The sequence below is a fragment of the Durio zibethinus genome, chromosome 26 (genome assembly GCF_047325235.1).
Source record: "Durio zibethinus cultivar Kanyao isolate XHJ-2024 chromosome 26, ASM4732523v1, whole genome shotgun sequence".
NCBI lineage: Eukaryota > Viridiplantae > Streptophyta > Magnoliopsida > Malvales > Malvaceae > Durio > Durio zibethinus.
This window is the reverse complement of record NC_143187.1, coordinates 12,120,665-12,133,484: the sequence shown is the minus strand read 5'-3', so window position 1 is coordinate 12,133,484 and position 12,820 is coordinate 12,120,665. Positions and strand designations below refer to the sequence as shown.

Genomic DNA, 12,820 nt, shown 5'->3' with positions numbered 1-12,820 from the left:
ACAAGTCAGAGGTGGCTCAAGTTTTTTTGGAACTTTAAAGCCAGAGTTGAAAACGAGAGTGGCTGTAGAATTCAAACTCTCATATCAGACAATGGTAAAGAGTACACCTCTGAAGCATTCACTCATTTTTGTGAAGAGGCAGGCATCTAACATCAATTAATCGCTCCATACACTCCACAACAAAATGGAGTAAATGAGAGACGAAATAGATTCATATTGGAGATGACACAATGTATGCTATATGAGAAGAACTTACCAAAGCAATTTTGGGCTGAAGCAGTAAATACTATTATTTTTTTTGTAAAACAAGCTTCCCACAAGAGCAATGAAGGATCAAACACCCTTTAAGGCATGGTATGGTTATAAACCATCTCTGAATTTCTTTAAAATATTTGGATGTTTGTGCTTCACTTATGTTCCACAGACCAAGAAAGATAAATTAGATAAAAGAGCACTTCCAGGCATCTTTATTGGCTGCAACTCAGTTGCAAAAGCTTATAAAATTTTCCAGCCACAAACTGAAAAAATTATTATAAGAAGGGATGTGCACTTTATGAAAGATGAAGAGTGGAACTGGGATGATGAAAAAAAGATGGATCCAACCTTAAAAGAGCACAAGCTCAAGTTTTCTAGCATTAGAGACTGGGAGAATGAAATGGTAGATGACAGTCCTATCAGAGGTACATACTACTTTCTGATGTTTATCAAAGATGCAATATTACTGTGTGTGAACCTACAAATTATTAAAAGGCCAAGATGGATCAACATTGGATTGCTGCAATGAAGGAAGAGCTATTCATGATTGAAAAGAATGAAACATGGGAGTTGGTTGATCGACCCCAAAACAGAAAAGTAATTAGAGTCAAATAGGTGTACAGAACTAAGCTTAATGTTGATGGCTCAATCAACAAGTATAAAGCTAGACTCGTGGTCAAAGGATATGCTCAAATACTCGATGTGGACTACTCAGATACCTTCGCACCAGTCGCTAGACTCAACACCATCAGGCTCTTACTCGTTGTTACAGCACAAAAGAATTGGAAAGTGCACCAATTAGATGTCAAGTCAGCATTCTTGAATGGTTTTTTACAAGAAGAGATTTATGTAGAACAACCAGAAAGCTATGTTAAGGAAGGAGAAGAAGACAAGGTTTATCTTCTTAAAAAGGCACTTTATAGATTGAAGCAAGCTCCAAGAGCTTGGTATAGCAGGATTGATGACCATTTACAGAACTTAGTATTTGTCAAAAGCTTATCTGAATCAACATTATATGTCAAGCATAATGGAGCTGACATTCTTATCATCTCACTATATGTGGATGACTTACTTGTGATAGGAAACAACACAAGTATTGTGGAGAAGTTTAAGCAAGAGATGATGGAGTTTTTTGAAATGATAAATCTTGGATTGATGACTTTTTTTCTTGGAATGGAAATCAAACAGAATGAACATGAGGTCTCCATCTGTCAGAAGAAATATGCCAAGGAGATTCTGAAGAAGTTTAAACTCGAAGAATGTAAAGAAATGAGGACACCAATGAACTCAAAGGAAAAGCTCTGTAAAGAAGATAGAACAGAGAAGATTGATCAGGCATATTTCAGAAGCTTGATTGGTTGCTTAATGTTTCTCACAGCAACTCGACCTGACATTTTAAATGTTGTAAGTATTTTGTCTCGGTTTATGCATTGTGCAAGTGAATGGCATCTCAAGGCTGCAAAGAGGGTGCTTAGATATGTGAAAGGCACAAGTGATTTTGGCATTAAATACATAAAGAGCAAAGAGTTCAAGCTGGTTGGTTTCTCAGACAGTGATTGGAGAGGTTCCATTGATGATATGAAGAGCACTTCAGGCTATTGTTTCACACATGGTTCTGGTGTTTTCTCATGGAGCTCGAAAAAACAAGAAATTGTAGCTCAATCCACAGCTGAAGCAGAGTTTATTGCTGCAACAGCTGCTGTTAATCAAGCTTAATGGCTAAGGAAGATTTTAATCGATCTTAACTTAGAGCAGTAGGAAAGCACGAAGATTCTTGTTGACAATCAAGCTGCCATTGCTATCTCTCAAAATCCTGTGTTTCACGGGAAAACTAAACATTTTAATATTAAATTATTCTTCTTAAGGGAAGTACAGAAAGATGGAGCTATTGTTCTTGTCTACTGCAAAACAGAAGATCAGGTTACAAATGTTTTTACCAAGCCACTGCCAGTTAGCAAGTTTGAATTTCTGAGGACAAAACTTGGTGTTTGCAGCTCCTAAAGCAAGGAGGAGTGTTAGAAGATGTGTTTAAGACTGCTAATGTGGATTCACTGAATGTTTCATGTTGTTCCTGTTTTTCTGGTGTTGGTTATTTTTTTGTTATTCATGCTGGTGGTCATGGCTTAATCTTAGGATTATGATTTTAGTGGGTAGTTATTAATTAAGCTTTAAATTGTAATGTTTCTGATGTTAAGAAATGCAATAGTGAGTAAAGTTTTTTTTGCTTCAAAAATAACAACAGTAATGTACCTGTAACAACAATATACATATAGATAAAATAAATCAAACAAGGGGCAGTCTAAGACTTTGTCCTGGAAACCCCTCAAAATTTTAGCACCTCAAGAATCTTCTTAATTATTCTCAAGCATCTAAGAGAAGATCCAGAAAGTGATAAATGAAAAATCTGATGTTACTTGTACACAATATGATAGAAAACCAAAATACATAAGAGTTACAGATATACCCGAGAATAACAGGACCACTCAGGTGGGCATTGCTTGCATGTGTATTTTTAACATTTAACAGTTACAAAAAAAAATTCATAAGCTTTTTAGTAGAAATAATTAGTTCAATGTCCACGGCATACAGTTTAGTAGCATAAGATCAGTAAAACCATGCAGCTATAATAATGAAAACATGAAAACTCAGAACTCACCCACTATTATTTTTATCAAAATACTGGAATGCTGCTCGTCTTTTTCAAGTTTGTATCTATGAATTGTAGCTGAGATAAATTCAATATAGTCTATCATGTCATTTTCATCCACATCAGCCTGAAATGCATAGTATATAATTCCAAGGACACCATTTGAGTGTAAGATGCAAGCAATGATCAACTATAAGCAAATTAAGAAGTGGTAAAAGTTGAGGGGTAAATAAATACTTACAGCTTCCATTAATTGCTTAGCTTCAGCTTAAGAGCACTTTGATCCAAGACCAGCCAAACCTGTCTTCAGTTCTTCATAGGTGATTGTGTCACTCTTGTCTGTGTCCGTTTATGTGAACATTGTTTTAAGACCTTTAATCTCTTCTTCAGATAGATTTTCTACAATAACCTAGGGAATTTCAAATAAACCAACATTATTAAATGAAGATAGAAAGAACCATCTACGCAGGTATAACTCAAAGGTCTAATACTTTCAGGATATCTGTTGTAAGTCAACAAGTACACTGCATAAATTATCATCCTTCGGTAGATTAAAGTAGGCTGTAATATAAGCAAAGGCATACTCTCATTGACATGATATTGTTTGGTAATAGAAATGGAGATTTTTATCATGTGCATGGTCATGACAGAAGAAACCATGGACTCATGGTCAGGCAGCACTTGAAGGTGTGGACTAGTAGTGCTGGTGTGAGCTGCTCATCAAAGAGCTGGCAATGGACATAGGGTTGATCAGTGATGGCCATAGTTTGATGGTGGGGGATGCTAGGTGCAGCATAGACCAATAGTTGATAGTTGCCCTGGGAATGGTGGCAGTATCAAAATGCCATTCTCAACTTCTTTGTAAGAACAAACAGCAAAATGAGAACTAGAAAATTGTAACTTTGTTCTCTCTATACTTCCTGTATGCCAAATGTGCCTAAGGAATATTCAACTATAGCAATTTTTCAGTATTACTAGGAAGGGCACTATCACCACTGGTCCAAAAACCTATACGTACCACATTTACACCCATTTCGCAATTTTAACAATAGTTTTAACACAAACTTTTGAATTTAAGGAGCTTCTTCAATGCAGTTAGATATTGTACCTTCAATGCAAGCTTCTTCAGCTTATTCATTGCCTTGAATTGCCTCAATCTGGATAGAACGGCACTATTTATTGGCTTGTCTGATGCTTCTCTACCTTGTCTCATCCAAGGATGCTCTGACCATACCAACATCACATGTTAATCAAAAGTGTCATAGGAAGGCAAACATAATATCAGAATATAATCAGCAGATCATATAATGTCATATAAATGGATCAAAATTTTATAAAGAAACCATCAGAAAATTGAATTTCTGAGGGGAGCCAGACCAACAATATAGACCCGATACCTCCTGGGACCATAACCAAAGATTTGAATATGACAGACAACGGAACTGCAACAACTTGCTAAAACATGTAAAACTAGCAATGACTTGATGTTTTTCTATTACCAGCCCAAAATGGAGGGGCTCCAATAAGTAGAATGTACAAAATAACTCAACCACCCAGATGTCAATTTCCTTTCCGTAACTACGTCACAGAACTACGGCAGCTACAGAGTAAGCACTACCTACTATATCACGATATAGCTTCCCTGAGATGAATTTCAATGGTTAGTACATCAGTAGCAACATTTTATTTGAATCAATCACAAAATAGAATAGTATCAGAAGGCAATAGCAGAGAAATATCATTCCACGATAGTATCTTAATAACTCTGCCAACTTCCAATAGGGTTGATTACTCTCTTATTAATTTATTTATGCATTTGAAATTTGAATGGCAGGTATCAGCTCAACAAAACAGTAGTTGAAGTTGGAGGAAACTTTTTTAAATTAGGTAGATTGCTCAACAGTTCACCAAATTGGAAAATGAAGTTAAGGTTTGACCTTTCTCAATGAATTGTTATTCGGCTGCATTGGTGTGGAAAAAGAGAAGACCTAAACAAAGGAAGATTAAGTGGCATAAACTTATAAGATTTAAATACCATATCCCAAAACACACTCTGGTGTTTTGGATGGCTATTTTAAATAGGCTTCCAATAGCAGACAAATCGCAGGCATGGTGAATGAAGGTTGAAGGCAAGTGACTGTCTTCGTCAAAGTGAAGAGTCCAGGGATCATATTGATATTGGAGTATCTGCACATCATACAACTTGAGTCGAAACTAAGGCAGATTTATCCAAAAATAAGATGAGCCTATCTTTGGTCCAAATCCACACATAAATAAGGTGGGTTGGAATAGAGAGATTATATTCACACTAGCTAAAAAAGAAGATCATGAATATAAATAAGATTCTAGTCAGGTTCAGGAGTAAATGGGTATATTATATTCACATGCAAATCTCATAATTTTAGGCATGATTCTAGTAATGCAATTTGAAAGTTTTTATGCTTTGAGGGATGTTCCTAGCCTATATATTTTCTATTATTCTTTGGTAAAAGGCAGAATAGAGTTTTCTTTGTCTTTAAGCAATCTTTTAGATTATTTTTCAAGTTCTGTATCTTTTAGGTGGATTTTCTAAAGTGGTGAACTTTTATTGTTCTATATCCTTGATTAGAATTCTTAAGGTGATATTTTTGTATCCCTTAATTTTTAGTCTTGGTGGTAAACTTTTATCCCTTTTAATCCAATAATCATATTCTGTCATTATTCAAATCTTTGTGAGTTGTTTTATTTATAAGTTGCAGTTAATTTTCACATTTAAAATATTAATTTTTGGTATCAAATTGGTATCAAAGCTATGACAGGTCATCGTCATCTAGCACCAACAGAAGAGGTTGAAGCCAACATCGATGTTATAGTAACTACCAATATTGACTCAAAGAATGCCTTCATAGAAGAGGTGCAGTAATAGATCCTTCAACTACAATATCGACTACATATAAAAAAAAAAAAAGAGACAAAGAGGCAACAAAGAAGAAACGAAGAAGATGAAGGAGAAACCAATCTATTCTATGGAAACAACAGTGATTCTGATGATAACACCCTATCTCACCCACGGTAAGTTAGAAACTATTTACACAGAAACCAGCTTTATCCTAGCATATTCAATATGAAGATAAAAGTTCTTGAGTTCGAGGAAAAGATGCAACATGAAGAATTCTTAAATTGACTACACATGGTAAAACGCATATTTGAATACCATGATATCCCTGAACATCGCAAAGTGAAGCTAGTGGCCATCAAACTTAGAAAACATGCATCCTTTTGGTGGAAAAATCTGAAGAAGCAAAGGAAAAGAGAAGGTAGGAGAAAATTTGTAACTTAGGAAAATATGAAAAGATAGTTGAAGAGGAAGTATCTCCTAAACAATTTTTGGCAAGACGTCTTCCTTAGGCTCTATAACTTGAAGCAAAGGGATTTTTCAATGGAAGAATACATTAACAAGGGAAGCATGCCCAAGATCAGTGTTTCTACCAAACTCCCTTAAAATCTACCTATAAAGAAAGAATAAGCCATTCCTAACAAATCATAATCTAGTGCTATCAACACTCAAACCTAAAGAGACTTCAAGTGCCAAGAAATTGGGCATATATATTATGAGAGTCCAAATCTCAAAATAATTTTGTTGGTTGAAGATGAAGATCTTAAAGAGACTGAAGAAGAACCTATTGAAGTACCCTATGATCTTGAAAAAGATATTAAGGAGACCTATAGTGATCTTGAATCCTCATTTGTTATACAATACAGCTTGAGTGATGTGCATGTAAAGAAAGAAGAATGGTTGCACAAGAATAAATTTCACATTAAAAGCACTGCTTATAATAAGGTATGTGATGTTATAATTGATAGTGAAAGTTTTAAAAACATTATTTCTACTTTTATGATGCAAAAATTAGGCCTTAAAATAATGGATCATCTCCAACCATATAAGTTGTCTTAGCTGCAAAAAGAAAATGAAATCAAGGTTAACAAGAGGTGTTTGAATCATTTTTCCATAAGAAAGAATATCAAGCAATGAAATCATGTTTTACCTCAAATAGAGTTTACCTACAATCGCTCACTAAATCAAACCACTAGTTACAGCTTTTTTGAGCTGATATATGGTAATAATCCAATCAATCCTCTAGATTTAATTCCTCTCCCTACTAATCAACAATTTAGTGGAGAAAAAATGGCTAAGGGTATCAAATGATGCATGAACAAGTCAAAATTGGAACTTTACAGCAAAATGAGAAATATAAAAGGGTAATAATCATACATCTAAATATGTGAAGTTCAAAAAACATGATTTGGTGTGGATTAACTTGCGAAAAGAAAGATTTCCTCCAGGGGAGTTTGGCAAATTACAACCTAAGCAGATGGTCCGTTTAGAATCCTCCAATGTATTGGGAAAAATGCCTACAAGATAGAGCTTCCGACACTTATGAAGTATCTTCTATATTCAATGTTATTGATTTATCACCCTACCATGATGAGAATACTAGTTCAGACTTAAGGACAAGTCTTTTCCAACCAGAGGAGATTGACACCGGAGTATTTGCACATCATACAACTTGGGTTGAGACTAGGATAGACTTATCCAAAAATAAAATAGGCTTATCCTTAGTCTAAATCCACATATAAATAAGATGGGCTATAATAGAGAGATTGCATTCACACTAGCTAGAAAAGAAGATCATGAAATGAATGGGATTGTGGTCAGGTTCAAGAGTAAATGGGTAGATTATGTTTACATACAAATCTTATGATTTTAGAAATGATTCTAGCAATGCAAACTAAAAGTTTTCATGCTTTGAGAGATGTTCCTAACCTATATATTTTTTATTATTTTTTGGTAAAAGATAAAATATAGTTTTTTTTGTCCTTAAACAATTTTTTAGATTGTTCGTCAAGTTCTATATATCTTAGGTGAATTTTCTAAAGTGGTAAACTTTTATTATTCTGTATCCTTGATTAAAATTCTTAGAGTGGTGTTTCAGTATCCCTTAGTTCTTAATCTTGGTGACAAACTTTTATCCCTTTTAATCCAATAATCATATTCTGTCATTATTTAAATCCTTGTAAGTTATTTTCTTTGTAAGTTTTTTTATTTGCAGTTAATTTTCACATCTCAAACATCAATTCCCAGCATCAATTTTCACATAAGAAGTTTGGCAAATGATTCTTCAATTATGTAGGATCAATAGAGGAGTAGAGAATTGGACTATAGAACTAAGTTGGGCAATAAGAAAATTAAAGGGGAGAGCACTGATCTTTATCGTATTGCGCAAAGCATGGAATACTTGTGTATATCAAATATAAGGGGAAAAGAATCACAGGCTATTTAAGCATATGGCAGAAACTCCAACACAAGTGGTGGATCATGTCATGGATGCTGTTAGGAGTAGATTATATGGGCTAAGCGAGATTGTTGTAGCTATGGTAAACAGAGACTTATGTGATACTTGAAATCTTAATACCGCTATCTTAGAATAGATTGCTATAAAATGATATTCTTTTATTCTATGTAAAGATTGTGAAACTGTTGAGTTGTAACATAATTTTTCTAGCTTTGGATAAAAAAAATTACGAATTATCCAAAAAAAATAATGTACTAATTAAATGAATTCTTAGCTAGTTCAGAGAATTTGTAATACATTATAATCCTTTTATCCAAATTGCATCATGTGAAAAGGATGGTTGTGGATAGAAGATGTATATATCAATTTTATCATGTGTTTTTGTGAGTAAATGTGAGTGTGACCAAGCAAAAATACCCACCCATCCTGTCAAAATCTAGGACTACGACACAAATTGGCAAGCTGAGAGAGTTGATCAAGCAGCCAATACCCAACAGCACATAGGGTCAAAAGTGGAAATAAAATTACTCAATGGAGAGACTTGCGGCTTGACTAATGACATTCAAGCTTGTGAAACAAACTAAAAGGGACCAACAACAAGGGCCAGTTGGAGATAACCCGATTGTTAGGGCCAATCATCAAAGACATTTTTTGCATAGATAAAAAAACCCAGATTTTCCTTTTGTTTTTCTCTCCATTTCTACTGAAAAGTTCAAAAATTTTAATGGATAGACTACTTTGAACCTTGCGTCTTTCATTGTTTCTGGGCCGAACTTGAACTTAAATCTAAATCTGTAATCGGGCCTATTAAAGACAGAAAGTGAAAAAGGGGCATGGACAACGACCCATGATCAGCTTGGAGTGATTGAGCCCAGATTCTTATAAATTGCAAAGATTTCCTTTTCAATTTGCAATCTTTGAAAACTTTATAATAAATCAAAAGCCTTTATTTCCCAATTTTGGGTGTAGAAAATTACATTCGAAATCTTAACAGCCAATCAAGGATGGCACTGAAAAAGAAAATACCATTTGAGAATGGACTTTTGACAATAGAAAAAGATTTTGTTCATCTTTTACTTCTTTTTAAAGGTCATTTCAACTGCATGGATCACAAAATGAGAATCTGAAAACAAATGGAACTTAAAACCAACAGCCAACGCCGTCAAACCATGGGCCCTCAAAATATCCCAAGCAATCTATAAAATTTGGATGGATGGAACGAATTGTGATGCTTAATTTGAGAGCCCAATAAAAGGGTGAGTTTGAATTCATTTTCCTGCAAAAAGGCAAAACTCCATGAAGCATCCTACCCTGCCTTTTTACATTGTTTTGTCTTTTGCTAGAACCACTCCCCCCCCTTTCTCTCTCTCTCTCTCTCTCTCTCTTGGGCTTTGTTGTCTAGTTGTGTTGGGCTGTCCGCCCACCACCTTCCATCAAAAGCAAATTTGGTTTCATCTTGCCCCGGATGGACCACCGCGCCTAATTTGTCCATTTTTACCCTCATTCTATTCCTTCAATTTCACTTAGCTACTTGGTGACACCAGATTTTGGACTCTCTAGTGAAAGATACCCCCTCTCGGATTGCTTGCTGACAGCTAGTATTACTTATTATTTATTTATTTTTAAACATCTGTGATATTTTCGAACTTTGTCCAATTTATTTTTTTCAGACGATTTTAAATATGCATTTTTTTCACATCTTATTGTCTTATTTACTATTTCTTACTGCTTGTTCAGAATTGAAATTTGCTAAAATGGTTAAAGTAGTAGTTTCCAAATAAAATATTAGAAACCAATTTCCATTAGCATGTATGGGATTTTCATGCAGACATGACAAAAATGGTAAAATTTTGATTTATGTATGATTAAGCATATATTGGAAATAAACCGAAAAAATTCAAAACCAAGGGTCACCCTGGTTCATTTTTTGGAGTTATTGTAAAATCAGGCTGGCCCATTAAATGGAAAACTATGTCCAACAATCCTTGATTAAGAACAAACTTGTTTTTTTCTGAACTTATTTTGTTCCAAAATTACCACTAAAGAGAAGTTGGAAACGCACTACAACTTCCAAATTCCAATCCAAGAACATAAATTTTTTGGACCCCTCAATTCAAAATCCTGCTTGAGCTCACTCGCTACTGAGTTGACTCAACTACGTCTACTCAGCCGAATCATTGCCCAAGTATAAAAAATATTTATATGTAGTCGCATTTTAATCAATTATAATCAAGCTGGTTTTATCTCTTTTTCAAGTGGCTAACAAATTGGTTAACCATCGAACCCGGTTTGACTCCATACTGCATCCCTGACCCGCCTCATGTCCCGGCCCTTTAGGGTCCGACCCACGCCTTCAAAAACTGAAGCCCCACCCGATTTCTTACTCCGAGCGTATGCACGCGCCAAGTACTCGTGTGGAGGTACCATCTCCGACTCAACATCATCTAATCCATCATCCGAATCATGCAGCGACTCCACCGAGTCGACCCTGTATATCTTAGTCCAGTCAGGTACGTTCACCGGCGCTGATGTGGCTATATGGTGCCCACGTGGCGAAGCTGGGGCAGCCACGCCATCGTGGCCACGAAACTGGTGCACGATCCTAGGCTTCGTCGAGGAAGAATCCTCGAAAGCCAATGAAAGCCCGCCCACGTGGCGGTCACCCCGGGGATTTCGGCGACCCCTCATGTCGGAGTTCCCATAGCCATTGATCTCAGCCTCAGCACGTGGACTCCATTCGCTTTGAGAATTATTGATACTTGGGTCGTCTCGGTCCGCGACGTTATCAACCATCGACCAAACATCTTCCTCCCCAAGTTCCGCTTCGTCCGTGACAGTGTCCCCTTGGCCTTGACCGTAACCGTAACTTCCTAAAAACCGTTCGCTTCTGCTGGTGGTCAACCGCCGGCCTTTCGCCATGAAACAATCAAATATACAATTCAATACCAAAAACAAAAACAAAAACAAAACAAAAAGGACAAAGAAAATTAAAAATCTAATCTAAAGAGAGAATCAATAAAAGGGATGGATTTGAATATTAATTGGAGTCCCTCAGAGAAGAGACTCAAACATAAGGAGACATCGAAGGGCAAGGTATGTATATATAGGCACTTGGGGAAAGGAAAAATGGAAGCCATTTTTCATTTCATGTGAATTTGGACTTCATTTTGTCTTCATTTAATCTCCCCACTCCCCCAACCTCCAATCAGATTCACGGTGAGAAATAGAAGACGCCAAGACTGGCCCGAAAATGTAAAAACCAATAAGACTATGAATTGAAAACCAACAAGAAGTAAATAAAAGAAGAGAAGAAGTGCGATCACGCGCTGTTTTGAATGAGCGTGTAAACACCCCACCTGGTGGTTGGGGGAAATCTTGGAAGTAAACGACGATAACCAAATTTAGATTTATCCTTTATAAATAATTTCACGGTTCAATTTTTTTTGTGTTTTTTTTTTACTAATCTCTGGCCTTTTTTACTTTAGAAAAATAAATCACTTAAAAAATAAATGTAAAACATTTTCATGGACAAAAAAATCCAAGTTGTATTTTATATATAATAATTTGTTTGAATAAATATTACACATTTAACAATTTGCATTTTTTTAAACTTAAAATAATAGGCGTTTGTTGGCACGCATTTTGATACATAAAGATTCAAATGACGTTGATTATATATATCCACGTCAGATTTCATTATCTACTAGTGGAGCCCACCTATAAAACCTATATTGTTTGACTATGTCAATTCCATCCAAAGCGGTCCCGCTCTCCACGTGGGTGCTCACACTACTACTCCCTCTCAGACACTCTCCATTGGTCCTTTGATCCTCCAACACGTGTACTATCATCCACCTAAAACGGTCCCACCAATCAATCCACGTCATGCCACGTGGCCAAACTTGACGGCCTAAAGTTTTTTACACCAAAAATGTTTGAGATGTCGTGGGAGGAGAAAGGGAGGCTCAGGCTAATGATAGTGACGATAAATTGACCTTTCTCTGACCCAAAAAAGAAAAAAAAAAGCCTTCCATAATTGATGGTTCAGGGGATGTAAACAAGTTTTATTATTATTTTTTTAATTTGGGTGGTTTAGAGTTTAAATTAATCCCACTTGTGGGTGAGGGATGGTTAAGAAAAGCAGAGTGTCTTGGTGATGGGCACATTGGACGGTTGAGAATAAAATGGGTGGGGGCCAATTTGTGTGTCCTACAATTTGTCGTTTTGGTCAAAGTTTAAACAATAAAAACCTTATCACCATTTCACCTGCATAAAATAAACGTCTCTAATCACAATCACAAGCTCCGGATGAGCCTGTTTTGCCCAAGCTTCATCGTTTACTTCATTACTTTATATGTTGGTTATGATTAGAGTTATACTCTTTGTCCGAGTTATGATCTCACAGACTCGATTTTGTGAAAGTTATCATCATCGTAAAATCGCTTTGCTCTTAGCTGATTAATCATAAACTCCTTGAAAGATCTACAATTACCTAAGACTTAGAAAAGAATATGTAATTGAGGAATCAAAATAGTTAGTCAATTATTGTTAAGGAATGCTATTATTGAGGACCCTAGGTCACAAG

General features: G+C 35.7%; 1 protein-coding gene across 1 annotated transcript; it reads right to left on the bottom strand.

Moving 5' to 3' along the window:
• Positions 1-10,192: 10,192 nt before the first annotated feature.
• Positions 10,193-11,389, bottom strand: LOC111318809 (protein S40-5-like). The gene has a single exon (XM_022921676.2). The coding sequence runs from the start codon at positions 11,152-11,154 to the stop codon at positions 10,507-10,509; it is 648 nt and encodes a 215-aa protein (XP_022777411.1). The 5' UTR covers positions 11,155-11,389; the 3' UTR covers positions 10,193-10,506.
• Between the last annotated feature and the right edge of the window lie 1,431 nt (positions 11,390-12,820).

What these genes read in the sequence shown, in the direction of transcription:
- LOC111318809 (XM_022921676.2), bottom strand. Translation starts at nt 11,154, where the DNA reads ATGGCGAAAGGCCGGCGGTTGACCACCAGCAGAAGCGAACGGTTTTTA.